This window comes from Cololabis saira, chromosome 7, assembly GCF_033807715.1.
Source record: "Cololabis saira isolate AMF1-May2022 chromosome 7, fColSai1.1, whole genome shotgun sequence".
NCBI lineage: Eukaryota > Metazoa > Chordata > Actinopteri > Beloniformes > Belonidae > Cololabis > Cololabis saira.
In genome coordinates this window covers 33,961,360-33,980,042 of record NC_084593.1, presented here as the reverse complement: position 1 = coordinate 33,980,042, position 18,683 = coordinate 33,961,360, and the positions used below count along the sequence as shown (strand labels likewise).

At 39.5% G+C, this 18,683-nt stretch overlaps 4 protein-coding genes across 8 annotated transcripts in view; 2 read left to right on the top strand and 2 right to left on the bottom strand.

Moving 5' to 3' along the window:
- med12 (mediator complex subunit 12) overlaps positions 1-642 on the top strand; it is a 30,741-nt gene extending 30,099 nt beyond the window's left edge. For 3 of the 4 annotated variants that reach the window (XM_061725718.1, XM_061725719.1, XM_061725717.1), the window contains exons 42-43: positions 85-166; positions 258-642. In XM_061725718.1, coding sequence (XP_061581702.1) covers positions 85-166; positions 258-295 — 120 coding nt within the window. In that variant the 3' untranslated portion in view covers positions 296-642. The remainder of the gene's footprint in view (positions 1-84; positions 167-257) is intronic. The other variant, XM_061725720.1, reaches the window with a different exon arrangement.
- On the bottom strand, positions 524-3,733 carry mars2 (methionyl-tRNA synthetase 2, mitochondrial). The gene is made up of 3 exons (XM_061726057.1): positions 3,469-3,733; positions 2,904-3,238; positions 524-2,398 (listed from the first exon to the last, which is right to left on the bottom strand). Exons 1-3 carry the CDS (start codon positions 3,731-3,733, stop codon positions 1,220-1,222), a joined length of 1,779 nt encoding a protein of 592 aa, XP_061582041.1. The 3' UTR covers positions 524-1,219.
- Positions 3,734-7,868: 4,135 nt separating this feature from the next.
- Positions 7,869-14,964, top strand: zgc:101583 (uncharacterized protein LOC494104 homolog). 2 transcript variants are annotated; one of them, XM_061725722.1, is made up of 6 exons: positions 7,869-7,987; positions 8,178-8,310; positions 12,247-12,303; positions 12,593-12,683; positions 13,408-13,568; positions 13,665-14,964. In XM_061725722.1, exons 2-6 carry the CDS (start codon positions 8,178-8,180, stop codon positions 14,297-14,299), a joined length of 1,077 nt encoding a protein of 358 aa, XP_061581706.1. In that variant the 5' UTR covers positions 7,869-7,987; the 3' UTR covers positions 14,300-14,964. The 2 variants fall into 2 exon arrangements, with proteins under 2 accessions (XP_061581706.1, XP_061581705.1); XM_061725721.1 differs by having other exon boundaries at positions 7,874-7,908.
- Positions 14,847-16,979, bottom strand: timm8a (translocase of inner mitochondrial membrane 8 homolog A (yeast)). Its single transcript, XM_061725723.1, has 2 exons — positions 16,757-16,979; positions 14,847-15,588 (listed from the first exon to the last, which is right to left on the bottom strand). The coding sequence occupies exons 1-2, from the start codon at positions 16,865-16,867 to the stop codon at positions 15,427-15,429; spliced, it is 273 nt and encodes a 90-aa protein (XP_061581707.1). The 5' UTR covers positions 16,868-16,979; the 3' UTR covers positions 14,847-15,426.
- Positions 16,980-18,683: the final 1,704 nt, after the last annotated feature.

Genomic DNA, 18,683 nt, shown 5'->3' with positions numbered 1-18,683 from the left:
AACAAAGGGTTAATGTAAAACATCAGTGACATTAAAACCATCTGATGGTTCTAATTAATGTTTTTGTGTCTAAAACTGTTTTAGTTCCCACGACAGGGAATGCAGCAGACTCAGCAGCAGCAGCAGACTGCAGCTCTGGTCAGGCAGTTGCAACAACAACTTTCAAGTAAGTCACAACTCCTCACAATCTTTTTTTTCATCATTTTCAGATTGCATGTTTTTAAATGTAAACACATTGTCCCCTCTTTTTTTTCCAGACACACAACCAGGACAGGGCACCAATTCATATTACTGATCATCTTTGTTTATAGTAGTGTGCAGATTTTTTTTGGGGTGGGGGTGTGGGTGGGGGGGGGTTCTCTTCTGTAAAATACAGTGGTAGGAGACTGAAGAACCACGTCACAGCTTTGATCACCGAGGCAACAGAGGACACGGCTGTAATTATGAAAGGACGCCTCATCTGAAGTAAACACTTAATGGTTAATGATGGAAAAGTCTATGTTTAAAAAAAAAAAAGAGAGAGAAAAAACACAAATTATAAGAATAATGCAATTTCTGTTTTTATTTTTTAATTTTATTTCAATTTATACAGTTTTTTCAGTTTTGTGTATTTCTCATTAAAAGAAAACATGTCAGTTTTTATGTCTTGCACTTGTGTTGGCTGCCTCTCCAGATTCAGAGGAAAAAGAATCCGTCCCAGTACGATGCACAGCAGTGCGAGTCTGTAACAGTGTAGAGCGAGGGAGCTTTACATTTATGTCCAAGTTGGGAGGAGAATGTTTACCGAAGAGAAGACTCATTGAGCTCCGGGAAAGTCTCACTTAAACCAAAAATGGATTATTTACCATCTGAACCCTGAAACAGAAATGGCTCTAAAATTTAAGCACCTTTTTTTTTTTAATGTAGACTTCTTATGTTAAAAATGTATTGACGGGCAGATGTTCTCTTATATTTGGGGTATATTTTTATTTTTGAGTTAGACGGCCCTGTATGTAGCACATGTTTACGGATGGTGAGTCATTCCATTATCGTTGAGCAGTGCTAACTTTTGCAGGCATAAGGGATGATTTCATGACAGTAGAAAAAAAAGATTCAATGTCTGACAACTGACTCCCAGTCAGATGTGTAGGTAACAGGCTCAGGGCTGGTTTGCATCATCACCTACAGGCAAAAGTTAGTGGATACAATCCTAACCATGACAGAGATGTCGGTGAAACACTCATCTCAAATGGGCACATTTTTTTGTTTTCTTCTGTTTTTGTCCATCTACGTCCTGGCTTTCCAAGCGGCTAAAAAGGACTCCAGAGTCAGATCCTAGTGGTCTCCCTTCAAAGGGACAGTCCAGTCCCCGATACCTGGGCAGGAAGTCCAGAGCTCCCCAGCTCCTCTCACCTGGTTGCACTCCAATTCTAGTTAGCAGCTTGCTGGATATCTGTGGCACCACCGGCTGGAGGAGCGTGCCATAAATTCTCAGACATTCAAGGGAGACGTGCATGATGGTGTCCAGCCAACGCTGGTCTCCATCGTCCCTCCTGTCCAGCTTCCAAGGAGTGTGGCGCTGGACAAACCCATTAGTCTGTCTCACGCAGGCGCCGATGGCTTCCAGAGCTTTGTACACGTGCAAGCTCTCGTAGTGCTTTACAACCACACCTGGTAAACTTCTCACTGCATCCAACATGCGGTAGTCTTCGGAAACAGCTCTGCCTCCATGTTCTTGTGGGAAGGACTGGGAGCAGAAAGAGGGGTAAACCTGAGCTTGGTTGAGAGCCGGAGCGGTGCACCGGTTCAGCAGACCACCCAAGGAGTCTGCCAGCTCTGCGTTGAGGAGCTTTATGACCTTGTCAACTGTGTAATCACAATCCGAGTCTGGAACGCCCTGACGCAGCAGAAAGTACCTCATACCATCAGTTGTAAACATCCGCGAATGTTCGAGAGGATCAACAACATTACCCAAACTTTTAGACATCTTCTTTCCTGCCACTGTCCAGTGTGAGTGTACATGAATCACTTGAGGGAGTGGCAGTCCAGCTCCAAGGAGAAAAGCTGGCCAGTAGATGGCATGAAACTTTAAGATGTCCTTTCCTATGACGTGGTGGGCCGCGTGCCACCATCGGTCGTGTCCGTCGGGATAGCCAGCTACAGTGAGATAATTCACAAGGGCGTCCAGCCACACGTAGATGGTTTGTTCAGCATCTCCCGGAACCGGGATGCCCCACTGAAGACGACTTCTCTGACGGGACACGGAGAGGTCGGGTAGGTCTTCCTGCAGCCACAGCAGAACCGCCTGGTGGAAGCGCTTGGGCTGTATAACGCCGGGATTTCCTCTCAACCAGTCGAGCAGCTGAGACCGAAATGCAGACAAGCGAAACATGTAGTTCTCTTCTTTCACCCACTCCACCTGTAAAAAAGTAGATTATTCATTCATTGAGTAAAATGGCATAAACAGCAAGACTTTGTTGAGGTCCCTGCTGCTTGTTTGTTGACCTGGTAGTAGTTCAGAAACCGCTTGTAAAACCAGTTTTTTTTAATTTTTTTTTTAACTTTTTTCACTTCAGTGTTGTGGACTAAACCAAAAAGATGGCATTTATTTAAAAGTGGAACTCTAGAAATTGACTAAAGCAGATTCATCAATTAGGGGGTTGAATTCAAGGGGTCAGACGCCCTGATATCCTGACCTGAGCCCAAACGTACTGGTTCTTATTTTCACTATACTGCAACTCAGTGACGAATGCTCATGTATGTGATTCCATCTCTTCACTTAAGAGCAGAGAGACTCAAGCTTAAGAATTCAAGGTGCTCCTCACACTCCTACACACTCTTCCTGGTGAAATGAATAACCTTCATTGGCAGAATTTTTACTTTAAAGTTGGCAACATTTCCTCATATTCAGTTATATCGGTTACCTTGTGTCCACTCTCCAGTGAGACTTTGATCTCCTTTCCTCCTGAGTCCAGAGCATCGCCAACCTGCGACGGCATGAGGAAGCTTTCATCTTGTGTGGAGTACCAGCCTTCATAGCAGCCCTTGTAAATGAGTCCTTTGTTCCACAGCTCCACCCAGAAATGCTCCACAGCTCGCCGGTGTCTCTGCTCGGTGGTTCTGATGTAGTCTGTGTGTGAGATGTTGCAGCTCCTGAAGAGACCCCGGAATCTTTCAGACACATCACTGCAGAAGTTTACGGGATCCTTTCCTGCAGCTTCAGCAGCTTGCTGGATTTTCAAGCCATGTTCATCTGTTCCTGTGATCAAAATGTTTGGGATTTTAATATTATTGCATGAAAAGAAAACAATTGTTTTATCTTATAAGTGACTTAGAAAAATATGGTGTCTTAACAAGCTGCTGTTTGTCCAACACCCCACTTAAAATAAACAGAAAACACTCAAATCAGTTGACAATATGGACACAAAAAACAACAATCAGGGTCAGTGAAAAGGAGCATGCACATTTTAATGTAAATTGAGTATTTACCAGTTGCAAATCTGGAGTTAAATCCCTGAAGTAGTTTACATCTATGCACGCAGTCAGCTATGACAGCTGAGTACAAGTGTCCTAAATGAGGGGACGCGTTCACATAGAAGATGGGAGTCGTTATAAAGAAACTCTTGTCTTCGTGCAAATGGCTGTCCCTGGAGCTCAAAGCAGTGCTCTTCAGTCTTGGAGACAAAAACGGAGTTTGTCTGAGTGCAACCACAGTCCTGCAGCCTCTGGTAACGGGAAAAAACGGCAGCCTCATGCTGCTCAGCAGACATGAACACCACAGACCAGGTAATAAAGGTATAAGCACTGATACTGAGATACACGAAAACAAATTAAGCTCTACACGTAGTCCTGGAAAATATATTCAGTTAAATAGGACTATATAAACAGTATTTTCGTAATGTTCCAGTCCACGCTGCTTCTGTCAAGGTTAGCATTTCTTCCGGTTTCTGTCGGTAACAATCTCTCATCCAATCAGAACGCTGCCCGTGTCTACGTCATTCACCAGCGACCAATAGAATTGCGAAAGCTTGAGTTTTTTTTGTTTATTTTTCACCACGAGCTTTATTAGCAACATGTCGATGACAAAAAACAAAACACGCTCAAACTGTAAAACCAGAGCAACAATTATTTACTTTGACAAATATAGTCACGTAATCGCACAGATTATTACAAATTCAGTCAAAATATATATATTCAGCATAGAATCAAGAAAATTACCTGCAATAAATCATTTCTAAACACAGTGTAATTAATGGAAGTCATTGCAATATTTTGAAAGCACTTAAGGCAAGTTTATTTATATAGCACAATTCAACACAAGGTAATTCAAAGTGCTTTACATCAACATTAAAAGCGGCAAGACATAATTAGACAGTAAATAACAAATAAAATTATGGGAAAAGAAGGAAAAATAATAAAAAGCACAAGTTGCTGAAAACTAAGGGCAGTAGAGTACTGCAGGTACATCTCATTCGCGGGTTTCAGAAAGTATTTAATTTAAGAGTATGCTTAAATACCAAATAAATGAAATAAAATGATAAGAAAAGAGGTAAAATAATACAAAGCACAAGTTGGTAAAAAGTAAGGGCTGTATAGTACAGCAGGTAAGTATTTAATTTAGGAGTACACTTCAGTAAACAGTAATGTTTTTAGGCCTGATTTAAAGGAGCTGACAGTTGGAGCAGACCTCAGGTCTACAGGAAGTTTGTTCCACCGGTGAGGAGCAGAATAACTGAACGCTGCCTCACCTTGCTTGGTTCTGGTTCTTGGGAACCACAACAAAGAAGGGAACTTAGAAGGAAACACTTCTCATGCTCATGTTGTCACAACATCGTGTTCTGTTGGGAAAACCTGCATCCTGGCATCCACGTGGATTTTACTATGTCATGCACCTAAATGTTTTGGCAGACTAGTCAGTCTCCATATGACAGAGCTCCCATACAGCCAAAGCGAGTGCCCACCAGTATCGTAGTCAACCCTTATGAAGAGCTACAACATGACAACTAGTCTCAGGTGTTCACCCATTCTTCCCTCTTCTGGGATCTAATGGTACGTGTGGGAAGAAGCCCAATCTATAAACCCCACAACCCACACGACTCAAGGGATGCATTGCTGATGACCCGCTGCCAGAAACTCCAGGCCACTCATAGGCATTATTTGTGGACGTTTTAACTAGTCAGAGCTGCTTTGATGACATGAGCAGCACTTACAATACAATATTAGACAGGTGATTAAAACTTGGATTTACTTCTTCACCTTCACCCCTTATCAGTCTGGATCCAACCTGTTTGTTATTGCGGTATGGACAGTGTACAGCAATGATTTGTAAATTATTATAAACTGAAAACAGTAGAAAAATCATAATCTCTATAATATTTTTTCTCTGAATTTCATGTGAACAGAAACATTTCCAAAAACCTCAGATTGAATTCTGTTTCTTGTAACAGTATTGTGTATGTTTCTGGGAACTGAACAGACCAAATGCTACCATTTCAATAATTAAATGCTTTCCCAGTGCTGCTTCATATATGATTACAATTTGGGATCTTTTTGTATGGTTTTTTATTTCCTTATTTCAAAATAGACTAGATATTTTTTATGTGTTACATCAAAACAGTTTCTCTTTTCTGTGATTACCGGAAGATGGTGACAGTAAATAAAGTACATGTCATGCGGATGATTGTGTAATCTACTGCTGCTCACCCTTAATTGCACAAGCTTTTGAATTCTTGCAGTCTGCCTTTGATGTAGTGCAGTCTCGTCGGGAGAAACTGAAACTGGTTTTAAATCCAAAGTTATGTTTTTTTCAAATTCATCAGTTCCCCCGGAGAATACCCCATCAATTAAAACTGTCCATGGTAAAGCTCTTGAGCTGGTCACTAGCTACAAATACCTGGGATTAATTATTGATGGGGAGCTTACATTTAAAGAGCTTGAGGCCGGATTGTGGCAAGATTTATGAAAAAAATCCGTATACATTTTAAGTTTTCTAGTAATAATGTCAGATGAAGCGTTCCAAACCCAAAAGAATGAGCCCTCTAGTGTATCTCTCCTTTGCCTTGAACAGGCTGTGTGCTGCAAAATGTGCTGCAATTCGGTCCCGAATTTCCCGCGCTGGGCTGCGGATGTAACGTCACATGACGCTGCATGCACGTTCTCCCCGTTCTCCCCAGCCCCCGGGTCTGGCAGTCAGAAGGCGCGCCGATTTTTTTCCAGTGGCCAGCCGCGGTACTGCAACCAAAAATCCCATGTGGCCCAGAAAGCTTTTTTCCCATAGACCGCAATAGTAAAAGAGAAGCCTCTAAAACTGTTCACAGGACACGTCCAGCTGTAATCACCGGCAATTACTAATCTTTGTATTCTATATTTTTAAGTCATGGACTTTATATCCGTCAAAGATGTTTTATAACGGCCAGAAAAGTCAAAGAAAAGTCTCTTTCTGGGCGTGACGTCACGGCTGACGTCACAGCCGTGTCCGTGCATTCCACGGATGTTTATATTAATATATATTATGTAATTATATTATATTAATACATTAATAATATATTTAATACTATACATGTAATAATATACATTAATTTATATATTATATTAATACATATTATATTAATATTCGCGTCATTGCCCCGGGGCATGATGGGAGGCCCCAGAGCATCATGGGAGGTGACTCAACTGCGCATGCTCTATGGGCCGCATAACGCGGAAGTAAACCCGGAAGTCAGGAACTTTTTCAGCGTATGCGCTGAGTGAGCAAAATGCATTGAAATGAATGGGCGGCCATTTTCAATTTCCCATCCAGTTTTATAATAGATCCATGGTTCTCCCGTGCCGGCTTCCCTGTTGGCTGCAGTACCCCCAACGGCCGTCGTGGTGAAGGGTGGCGCTAGAGAGTCTCATTTCTTAAAAGGAGCCTCAAGTTCCTTTACTTAAGTAGAAATTTTGGTTATCTATACTTCACTGGAGTAATTATTTTTCAGACGACTTTTTACTCTTACTCCTTACATTTTCACGCAATTATCTGTACTTTTTACTCCTTACATTTTAAAAACAGCCTTGTTACTCTATTTCATTTCGGCCTTAAAAAAAAACTATCCAGTTAAATTGCTCCATCCGGATAGAGTGAATTTGGTTGTGGTTGTTTCAGATGTTCTTGTCCAGTTTTGTTCTTACATCCGTTCCCTCAGATTCCTGCAACTAAACTTGGATGTACATTCCAATAAAGGTTAGGATAAATGATAACATGCCTCTGAAGTTTGACTTTTTGCACCATTACAATACTTATAGGCAACTAGTCATCATATCTCCTGCTCTCTGAAACACATGTTAATGCTCAATAGTACACATATATGGTTCTTTAATATATTTGCATTATACTAAGATGCATTCATTTTCAATGGCTTTTGTCCTTAATGCCTTTTTTCCCCTTACATTACTTTTACTTTTATACTTTAAGTAGTTTTGAAACCAGTACTTTTATACTTTTACTTGAGTAACAAACTTGAGTTGATACTTCTACAGGAGTATTTTTAAACTCTAGTATCTATACTTCTACCTGAGTAATGAATGTGAATAATTTTCACACCTCTGGCCAGGACACCCTTGTAAAAGGGGTCTTGATCGCAATGGGTCTTTTATCTGGTTAAATAAAAAGTACGTAAACTGCATCTATTTTGCCAGATACTATAAAATAACATTACAAACAATTTCAGCAAAGCAGGCCAATCTGGATGAAAGAGCTGTAACCACTTCTCTGTTCTAAGCTCCGCCCACCTTGTGGTCTAAACTCCGCCCACCTGGAGGTCTAAGCTCCGCCCACCTTGCAGTCTAAGCTCCTCCCACGCGGAAGTGACCGGGTGACAGCCAGCCAATCAGCTGCTTCCCTTCCCTTCTCCGCTAACGGTGGCGGATGGAGTTGACGTGACAGCCGAGGTAAAACATTTTACAAACTATTACGCTCAGCCGCTGCCAGAGTGTTACATTTACTCAATTTCGAAATATATTTGAAGAGGTTTGTGTACATCTGTCTCTCCCAGCCATTTGAAAGGCTCGTTTTAACTGTGCAGAGAGTCAAACTGTCATGTGATTCTGTTCATGTGGTCTCTGTTGATGTGAAACTTTCAATTGTAGTTTGTGAGTAGTATGATTTTTATAATTTATAAGACGAAATTTCTTTTTTATTCGTGTATTTTGTCTCGTAGATGGAAGTGAATCGCACGGACTTCTACATCGGGCTGTCTCTGGCTGTGAGCTCCAGTGTGTTTATCGGAGCGAGTTTCATCCTGAAGAAGAAAGGCCTGCTGCGGCTGGCGGGGAAGGGCTCCATGCGGGCAGGTGAGCTGTAGTTACACCTACCTGGTACTGTGTCGGGGAACAGCTCCCAGAAACGAGACGGAGCAGACACCAGCCCCACTCTGAACCACTCACGTGATGCTTAAGTTTACTCACGTGATTCATAGAAACATCAAAATGAAAACGCATTTTGGGAATCAGATACACTCAGTACTGGAGTTGAGGGGGGATGAGGGAGAGTGGCATCTCCCCCTGACATAAAACGGTCAAAATCATCCCCCCTTTCCATCCCTTATGTCATTTCATCAATGAATGTGGTTTTACTGCTATTTCAACATTTAGAGTCATCACCAGAAACTTATTTGATCATTTTCACCTGTTTCAAGTAAATTTTCACTTGAAATAAGTAGGTAAAATCTACCAATGGGACAAGATTTATCTCCTCATTACAAGCAATACAATCTTGTTCCAGTGGCAGATTTTTCTACTTATTTCAAGTGAAAATCTACTTGAAACAGGTTAAAATTGTTGTTTTTTCCAGTGATGAGTCTTGTTTTAAGTGTAATGAGATTTTTTTTTTTAACTAAAATTAGACATTTTCACTAGCAATAACACAAATATTCTTGTTAAGATTCTGAGTTTTTGCAGTGATCCATTTTACTTATCCTGTGAAGGACAGAGTCATATTGATAAGTTCAGAAAACTGTTTTTTATTGTTGTGTTTTGATGTATTTGATGTAAGCCCAGTGGATATTTAAAGCTTACAGAAGGCTGCATTTAACTGCTGCTATGTCATTCCTGCAGTATTTCTGCAGCTGTTTTGGTCAGTGCTATTATTTGTAATATATTATATTATTTGTAATCAGCACAAATTATCTGTCCCCATATGATAAAATCCACCATCCCCCCTGTTTTTTCTTTTTTTACAACTCGAGTACTGGATACACTCACCCCCCGCCCCCCCGACACTTGGGTGTTATGTTAGATGCTGATCTTAATTTCCAGAAACACATAGCTAATGTCTCCAGGACTGCCTTCTATCATCTTAGAAATATATCTAAAGTAAGATGCTTTCTGTCACAATCAGACTCTGAAAAGTTGGTTCATGCTTTTATCTCCAGTAGATTAGATTATTGCAATGCACTTTTTGCAGGACTAACAAAGCAAGTGTTACATAAACTCCAGCTTATTCAAAATGCTGCGGCCAGAATTCTAACAAAAACCAAGAGGTTTGAACACATCACTCCTGTTTTATCCTCTCTTCACTGGCTCCATGTTAAACAACGAGTAGATTTTAAAGTACTTATTATTGTCTTTAAATCTATGAACGGCTTAGCTCCCTCCTACATGGTTGACATGCTCACCGAATACATACTGGACAGATCCCTTAGATCATCAAATAAGAGTCTTCTCATCATACCCAGAATCCACACTAGATCTGCTCATGGTGTTTTCAGTCACTACTACACTCTCTGGAATTCCTTGCCGCAGGAACTAAGGTCTGCTCCAACAGTGCCCTCTTTCAAAACCAGACTAAAAACGTACCTTTTTGCACAGGAGTTTGAGTAAACTCTACATGGTTGGCTGGGTGATCGCACTTTTGTTAAAATGGAATTATTGTTGTTTTTCTCTTGACATACTTTTGTCTGTTTCTGTTATTGTAAACCTGTCATTTTGTTTGTTTGTTTGTTTATGTATTTGAGCACATTGAGTCCATGCTCATCATGTGAAACATGCTTTATAAATAAATTTGCCTTTGCCTTTGCCTTGCCCCCAGGATGGGATATATGTCAGGATCTGGCAACGTAGGGGACTCGGCGCGGCGTAAACATTGTTGATTTTCACATTTTGCCTCAATTAAAGCAATTTAAGATTTAAATAAAGGTTTCTGGTGCTACTAATTTACTTAGGGTGGATTTTAAACATAAATTCCAGAATCTGCTCATAAAAGCTTGCACTCATGTGGAAACAAGAAAATAAATGTCTCTTTTTTGATTTCTGTATCTGAGAATTAGTTTGGACCCTCACATAAGTTATTTATACATTTCTATGTGCTTAGACCTACGCAAATATTTCAACATATTGGAAGATCTTACTTTTATGTGATTTATGAGCTATTTTATCTTGTTTAGGAATTGTAAATAGTTTTGCTCTTTGATTTAATCTACTAAATTATATGCCACATAACCATTTCCAGTTTTCTCAGCTGATATATCATGTTGTCAAATTATTTCTGAAGGGTTAATGCAGCATAACAATGGATCATTATTATCATAATATTTCTTGTCTTAAGATCCAGAACTATATTTTAAAAAAACAAAACAAAAAAACTACCATTAGGGGCTATAGCCCGATACACATATGGTACAGTTTATCCTCCTTAACAAATGCCAGCTTAGACAACAGCCAGCTGCTTTTATAACCATTTATCCAATCTTTTTAAATTGTACATCCATTTAAAACAGACAGTTTTCCTTTGAAATGTTGAGGAGGACATGATCATTGTAGGGTTGTCATTATTTAACTTTCGCCTGCCTCTTGTGCTGGGACCGTGGGAAGAACCTAAGACACTGCTGACCAAGGGAACACGGAAACATCCTCAATAAATGTGAAGAAAAAACAGAAGTAGATAAGTAGAAGTAGATAAGTAGAAAAAGCTCAGTTGCTATTTAGGTTAGGCTTTACAAACTAGATGTTTACAGCCCTTTAGGCCACAGCAGACTCCACCCGAGAGCTTCTGTGTCCAGCAGGATGGGGAGAAAGGTGGAGGCTGAGTGTGAGCAGTAAACCACTATGAGAAAATAGAGGGAGGGTATCTTAAATCTGTTCCACTTATTGTTGTCTCAAATCAGCATGTGAACTTCAAATGCACTTTATTTAATTATTTAAAATGACATTGGCAGGTGCATTTTATAAATATTTGTAAGGGAAGGATCTCCGAGTGCAGTTACACTCTCATGGACCTCTACTTATCAACATTAGCAGCTGTTATCACAGGACCATGAATCTGCTTGGAGATAGTCAATCGTATAAACTTAGCCTTTGACATTCTGATCAATAATTTTCTCCTTGAGATCCCACATCAACGCTCTCTTTCACTTCCTCTAGTCTATGTTCAGGGTGGTGGACACAATGATACCAAACAACTTTTCTCCCTTTAAATGAGCTGAAATACTGAAATAAAAAATGTTGAAGACATTTGAAATACTAATTAAAGTGGAGGATGTTAGGAATGCCAACAAATGTATCCATGCTTATGGTGACTGTCTTGTAAAATCATAAATCCCTACATACTAAAGAAATGCTGCTATACATGAAGCAGTTGCTTACAAGCTGATCTGTGATGAGAAATTAAGTCTGGTTTTAATCAGCAGCAATGGTACAATTTCCATTATCTTATTTGAATTATTGATTTTCTTCTGTTTATGCAACATTTTACTATCATAACAAAGCGCCAACAGCGTGTAAGACTGGAATTTGAGTTTTTCGTGATTTATATGTTTAAATTTTATTCAGCAGTAATTATTTCTTTAAAGAATATTAAGCAGTTTGTTTCTTTTCCTTATAACATAATTTTAAACATAAGCTTTAAAATTATATTGTTTAAATTGGTCACGCGTTTCAAAGAAACATTGCATGTCAGTTATTAAGTTTTGATAAATGATGTGCACCTACAGACCACCGCAAAATGCTTTGGGGTGTTTGTCATTGATATTCACACACGTACGTCTTCGTCTTGTCCATATGTAGTCATGATAACGGAGTGCTTGACTTCAACAAAACTCCATGGCGTTTGTTCAGTGTCCTGTCCAAGGACACGTCAACACATGGTGGGGGTTAATCACAGTAGGGGCGCCTACTGGCTCCCCTGCTGTGTCTTACGGTTGAAAATGAGTCTATGAAGTTAAAGACCGACTGTCTGACTTCAGATCAGCAATTATTTCTACTGAGAATCTTGTAACTGTCTGTACCTCGCAGGTCAAGGAGGATATGCTTATCTGAAAGAGTGGTTATGGTGGGCAGGACTTATTTCAAGTAAGTGACTGATTTCCTTTTGCTAAGTTTTTTTTTTAAGAATATCTTGGTTACAGTGCTTGGTAGTCAGACCCAGAAACACTGGGGTCTTTGTTACAGGAATAATGACTTGTGGGTTCGGCATGTGTGTTGACGTTGTAGTAAATGTAGCACCCACACCATATCACTGATGTACACATTCCTCCAAAGAGCACATTTGCACATGTAGGTTGAAGGAGTATAATTCCTCAGCTTCCACCTGACCAGCTTTGAATGCGAAGATGCTAACGCTAGTTTTGATCTGATGTAGTGGGAGCCGGAGAGGCTGCTAATTTTGCTGCATATGCGTTTGCACCGGCCACCCTGGTGACCCCTCTCGGGGCACTGAGTGTACTCGTCAGGTAAGTTATTCTTACACTAACATTTTCATGATGCCCTGTTTGATGGTTATCATGTTATCAGAAGGGAGGGGGGTATACAGGGTTCATACAGGGTTCATACACATTTTAACCAACAAATTTCCACGACTTTTCCCATGAATTGGCAGCAAGTTTCCATGACTATACATGACCTCTAAAACATCAATGTATGAATGAAATATAGGAATAAAACTATGTAAAAAGTCTCCACAGTGGAGATCTAATGACAACTATGGTTTAATACAAAATAAACATTTGTTTAAACTAACTGAAATACCAGCACTATGTTGTAGTATATGTTGTATAGTAATCTAATATAACTGTAATAACTAATAACCGATCTGCATGATGCGCAAGATGCTAGGAACGTCACGCGTGAGAACGCACAAGACTTTTCTATATGAAATATTTATTGATCATTTTTAAATCTACCTTATAGGCTGTTATTACTAAATGCTATCATTAAGTGAGAAAAATAAATTCCATGACTTTTCCAAAACTTTTGGGGTGAACTTATGTTTCCAAAACTTTTCCAGGCCTTGAAAATGACATTTTCAAATTCCATGACTTTTCCAGGCTTTTTCAAAGCGTATGAACCCTGTATATAGCACAGTATTGGTTTTAAAGTGTTTTGACTAGAATTGATGAGGACAGATGTACATAATCCATTAAGAGTGTAGCTACAATTTGGGTGTTTCTCTTCCAGCGCTGTGCTCTCCTCATACTTTCTGAATGAGCGGCTGAATGTTCATGGGAAGATTGGTTGCTTGCTGTGCATCATGGGCTCCACAGTCATGGTCATTCATGCACCGCAGGAAGAGGAGGTAGCCTCGCTCACTGCCATGGCTGAGAAGCTCAAAGACCCAGGTAGATCCTCATCTTCCTTCGTGTAATTTGATTCACCAGATATGGGTTGGATGCATCTTTTATTTTTAATTACTCACTCTTGAATGCTCCCTTTAGGTTTCATTGTGTTTGCTGTGTGCGTTGTGGGAAGCAGCCTGGTTCTTATCTTTGCCGTGGCTCCTCGGTTTGGACAGAAGAACGTGCTGGTCTACATCCTGATCTGCTCTGTGATTGGCTCCCTCTCCGTGTCTTGCGTGAAGGGCCTGGGCATCGGCATTAAACAGCTGTTTGCGGGGACGGCGGTGCTGAAGGAACCCCTGTTCTGGGCCCTGCTCATCTGTCTGATAATCTGCGTCAGTGTTCAGATCAGCTACCTGAACAAAGCTCTCGACATATTTAACACATCGATTGTCACCCCGATTTACTACGTCTTCTTCACCACGTCCGTAATGGCCTGCTCCGCCATCCTCTTCAAGGAATGGTTGAGCATGACCACCGATGGAGTAGTTGGGACGATTAGCGGCTTCCTCACCATAATCTTGGGAATTTTCCTCCTCCATGCCTTCAAAGACATTACGTTTAGTTGGGACTCCCTTCCTCTCTGTGTGAAGAAGGGCTCGCAGGGTTTTTCATGGGGCCAACAGCCTTATGTGGCTCTTCCCACTCATGATTTGGAAGCAGAGGATGAGACGAAGCTGTCCAGAGAAGGAGGCTCAAAAGGCGGATGGGGAGCACACCAGAGAGTCTTTTAAGGACCGCGACCCTTATCAGAGAGAAAACAAAAACTAAACTGAAGCTTTAATAGACATCACAACTTTAAAATGTGACAAGTCATCTTAATTTGAATGTCAAGTCTGTCTTGCACAATACAGAAATCACTGGAGGAGCAAGGTTGGCCCAATTTAACCCACATAATGCCATGACTACTCATTTAAAATTCATATTTTTAGCTGAAGCGGATGGTACGAGCATGTTTTCTTTCCTTTGGCAAGGAAAGGAAAAAAACAAACATATTGCAGCATTGTGTATAATTTATCATTTTAATGTCTGAACTGTTTTTGTTACGCCACTTAAGTGTAAAAGTATATTTTTAAGATTGAATGTGAGCCTTTAAAAGCCAATTGTGCCTCCTGTTACTGAAAACATGACCTTTTCATAATTTTGTACATTTTAATCTTGAGCATACGATTGCATGAACTATTTGACAGCCAGTGTTAAGGCCACGGGCCCTGAATGCTTACTCTTGTGTCCTAACTTGTTACCTCAGAACTGAATACACAAATCATCCCAAAGAACAAATTTACTTGTGTGATTTAATTCCCAACATGTGCTAAACAGGAACATATCTGATATTGTAACTTTACTTTTTTTTATTTATTTGATGAGGATAATTAAAATTGTGAGTAGTTCAACAGTTTTCTGAAGAATGGACATAAATATTTTGCATTTTGTTCGTTGCATAAGTACGGTTGAGAACCTTCAGTTATCTCTTCGGTCAAGACACTGGAGGAGGGTCTTTTAGGTGAAACCCGCATGTGGTGGAGTCCTTGTAGATGCCAAAAAGAGACTTTCAATCAGCGGATACTCAGCCTTGTAGTTTTGACGGTTAACGTACTTGAATTCAGGACCTGACACAGACCATACCCAAAGCTTTCTGCAACAATCGTACTTCACAGGAAAAACAAAACTCTTGACTGTTACGAGTCCAAACATGGTGTTAATCTTTAGGCACTTTTTTTGTTTAATCAAAAGTAACACTTAACGATGTTCCCTTTCCCAGTCGATGGGCCAGTCTTTCCAGAAAGCCGTGTCCGGATCAAATGGCCCCTCTGAGCAGGGGCTGCTGTGCACGTGCCTCGTTCATTCTTTCAATGAGTTTTTAGTCTGATATGCTCTCTGAGAAAGTCCCCCTGCTCCTCTGAGTTTGTTCCAGTCTGTTAAGGATGAACTGGCTGGTGTCAATAAACCGCTCCACGCAGTTAACGAAACACATTTCAGTCCTGGAGTCCAGCTTCGGTCCAGGTTTATCCATACACTTTTCCTAGAGACAAGGAGAAACCAGTTTATAGGTCAGGTTTGTTAAGCTGTTCTATCACATTAACAATGCAAATATCTGAGAATCAGGTTCAGAAGCCCATTAGACAGATCAGAGTGGAGGGCGAATAGACCACGCAGGAGATGGGATGCACGAGGAACGCCCTTGAATTACTTAAAAATAAAATGGTGAGTTATCTCTCTCTACCAGTAAAAAAAGAAAATACAGCTACAAAACTTTAAATGCTTGAAGTGTTTTATTGTCTTCAAATGTGTCATCAGACTTTTAGTACAGCTAAAAAGCATTATGCATAGTTGGTGTTTATGAATTCATGGTTGATAAATCAATTTACCCAAAAACTATACCGACACTGTTCTCTCTGCCTTTTAACATAATTTGTCACTTCTTATTGAATGAAAGGTGTTCAGCAATTTGTCATATTTAAATTCAATATATATATATAGAATTTAAATATATATATTATATAATAATATTATAATAATGATATTATACTATTATTAATATTATATTAATAATATAAATTATATTAATATAATATGATATATATTCAATATATAATACAACGCAATAAACCAATAAAAACAAAATTAATAATTATACAACATAAAGTGGCATAAATTATTCATGATGTCAAATAAGCGTTTTCATGTATTTGACATTGCGACTCCAGCTGTGAGCTCAACACGTAACTTTGTAGACACGTAACGATTCATACAAACACTGAATGACTAATTCAGAGTATAAAAACTGACATTCAGCCATGAACATCGCTTGATAAAGCGTTTCATTAATTTGAACAGATGTTTTCGTTCAGTATGATGGAATAAACTGCGTTATATTACATTAATAAGCGTCTGAATGTACTGTAAACCTGAATTATGGTTCCGCGTTAAATCGACGCAGAGATTTGCCGTAGGTTACGCGGCGACGCGTACCCTACGGCGTGGGCTCTGCGTGGTGTGACGCGGAACCATAAATCAGCCTTAAGGGACGTCACGTCCCCAAATCCATAAAAGTTTCTCGAATTAGCCGCAGGGATACATTTCATACATACTTGAAAGCTAACAAAATATGTGTCAGTTACTATTGTGCATCCGGATAAATCTAATGTAAAGCATAAACGTGTAAAAGGACGGTTTGTCTGAGAGCTTACCCAGCAGGTCTCCGTCATCTGGTGCACCAGCTGCTGGAACCTCTGCTTCTGAGACTCCACCTCGATGAACTGCTGCAGCTGAGGGTCGCTCGTCGCTCCCTGGCCGTCCATGCTTTTAGTACTATTTATTTTGCGTCGTGACGACAATATTTTTCGTAATTGTCGGTGTCCACTAGCTCGTTTGCTGACCTTCACGTGTGCGAGTGAACGATGGGAAACAGGAAGTAGCTCCGCCAATCAGACAGCGCGTTTTTCGTGACGACAATAAACGCGCACGTAACCCTTTTTTCTCCCAACAGCCACATGCAGCTTGATAACACACCGTTTTATAATAGATCCATGTAACACACCCATCATTCAATGGAAAGTACTAACATAAATCTGTTTAAAAAGAGATACAAAACATTATTTATAAACAGGTATATGGAAGAGGAAATGGGTTAACGAGGAGTGTGATAAACAAATAAAATAGGGAAAAATTGTATATTATACTTGATTAAGATATGTTTACATATTTATGTGGATATTTATGTAGTATATATTATATGTTGAGAGAGATAGTTATAATTATGTAATATATGTTATATATTTATTATGTATGTAGCATACCGGTATATATATTTATAGGGATATTTATGTAGTTTATATAGTGGATATTTATATAGATTTATATAATATTTGTATTTTCTATATATTGATATAATATTTATGTAATATTTATATTTTCTATATACTTATATGGATAATTATGTAGTAATAGGCATGTTTACGTAGTATTTATATAGACTACGGTATATTTATATGGATATGTAGATATAATAATAGCAATAATTTAAATTCATAGTTATAAAGGGGTAGGAACTAGGAAAAAGTGTAAACTTCTTCCTACTCCTTTTTCGAACCTATGTGCATATGAAGATGTTACTGTTTATTATTTTTATTTTTTATACATGTTCGAAATTCATTCATTCATTCATTCATTCATTCATTCATTCATTCATTCATTCATTCATTCATTCATTCATTCATTCATGCATTCATGCATTCATTCATTCATTCAATTCATGCATTCAATTCATTCATTCAGGATAGAGTTTAAAATCTTACTGCTGGTCTACAAAGACCTGAATGGTCTTGGACCAAAATACATGCTGGATCTGTTAGTTCCTATGAAGCTCCCAGACCCCTGAGGTTCATCTGGATCTGGTTTGTTGTGGTTTCCAAGAACCAGAACCAAGCAAGATGAGGCAGCGTTCAGTTATTCTGGACAATCTAAACTACCTTAAACTCTCTTAAACTCCCTTAAATTCTCTTAAACCCCCCTAAACCCCCTTAAACTCCCTTAAACTCCCGTAAACTCTCTTAAACTCCCTTAAACTCTCTTTAACTCCCTTAAACTCTCTTTAACTCTCTTAAACTCCTTTAAACACCCCTAAACTCCCTTAAACACCCCTAAACTCCCTTAAACTCCCTTAAACACCCCTAAACTCCCTTAAACTATCTTAAACTCTCTTAAACTCTCCTAAACTCCCTTAAACTCTCTTAAACCAGAGTCCTAACAAACACCAGGAAACTGGACCACATTACACCGGTCATGAAATCACTACACTGGCTTCCAGTGTTTAAAATCTTACTGCTGGTCTACAAAGCACTGAATGGTCTTGGACCAAAATACATGCTGGATCTGTTAGTTCCTATGAATCTCCCAGACCCCTGAGGTTCATCTGGATCTGGTTTGTTGTGGTTCCAGAACCAGAACCAAGCAAGGTGAGGCAGCATTCAGTTATTCTGCTCCTCACCGGTGGAACAAACTTCCTGTAGACCTGAGGTCTGCTCCAACTGTAGATCCTTTAAATCAGGGTTAAAAACATTACTGTTTACTGAAGTGTACTCTTAAATTAAATATTTACCTGCTGTACTATACTGC

What these genes read in the sequence shown, in the direction of transcription:
- mars2 (XM_061726057.1), bottom strand. Translation starts at nt 3,733, where the DNA reads ATGAGGCTGCCGTTTTTTCCCGTTACCAGAGGCTGCAGGACTGTGGTT. An exon ending in TAACTCCAGATTTGCAACTG is followed by an intron (nt 3,239 to 3,468) that starts GTAAATACTCAA and finishes TTTTGATCACAG; the next exon opens with GAACAGATGAACATGGCTTG. An exon ending in CACTGGAGAGTGGACACAAG is followed by an intron (nt 2,399 to 2,903) that starts GTAACCGATATA and finishes ACTTTTTTACAG; the next exon opens with GTGGAGTGGGTGAAAGAAGA.
- zgc:101583 (XM_061725722.1), top strand. Translation starts at nt 8,178, where the DNA reads ATGGAAGTGAATCGCACGGACTTCTACATCGGGCTGTCTCTGGCTGTG. An exon ending in GAAGGGCTCCATGCGGGCAG is followed by an intron (nt 8,311 to 12,246) that starts GTGAGCTGTAGT and finishes TGTACCTCGCAG; the next exon opens with GTCAAGGAGGATATGCTTAT. An exon ending in TGAGAAGCTCAAAGACCCAG is followed by an intron (nt 13,569 to 13,664) that starts GTAGATCCTCAT and finishes TGCTCCCTTTAG; the next exon opens with GTTTCATTGTGTTTGCTGTG.
- timm8a (XM_061725723.1), bottom strand. Translation starts at nt 16,867, where the DNA reads ATGGACGGCCAGGGAGCGACGAGCGACCCTCAGCTGCAGCAGTTCATC. An exon ending in AGATGACGGAGACCTGCTGG is followed by an intron (nt 15,589 to 16,756) that starts GTAAGCTCTCAG and finishes CCTTGTCTCTAG; the next exon opens with GAAAAGTGTATGGATAAACC.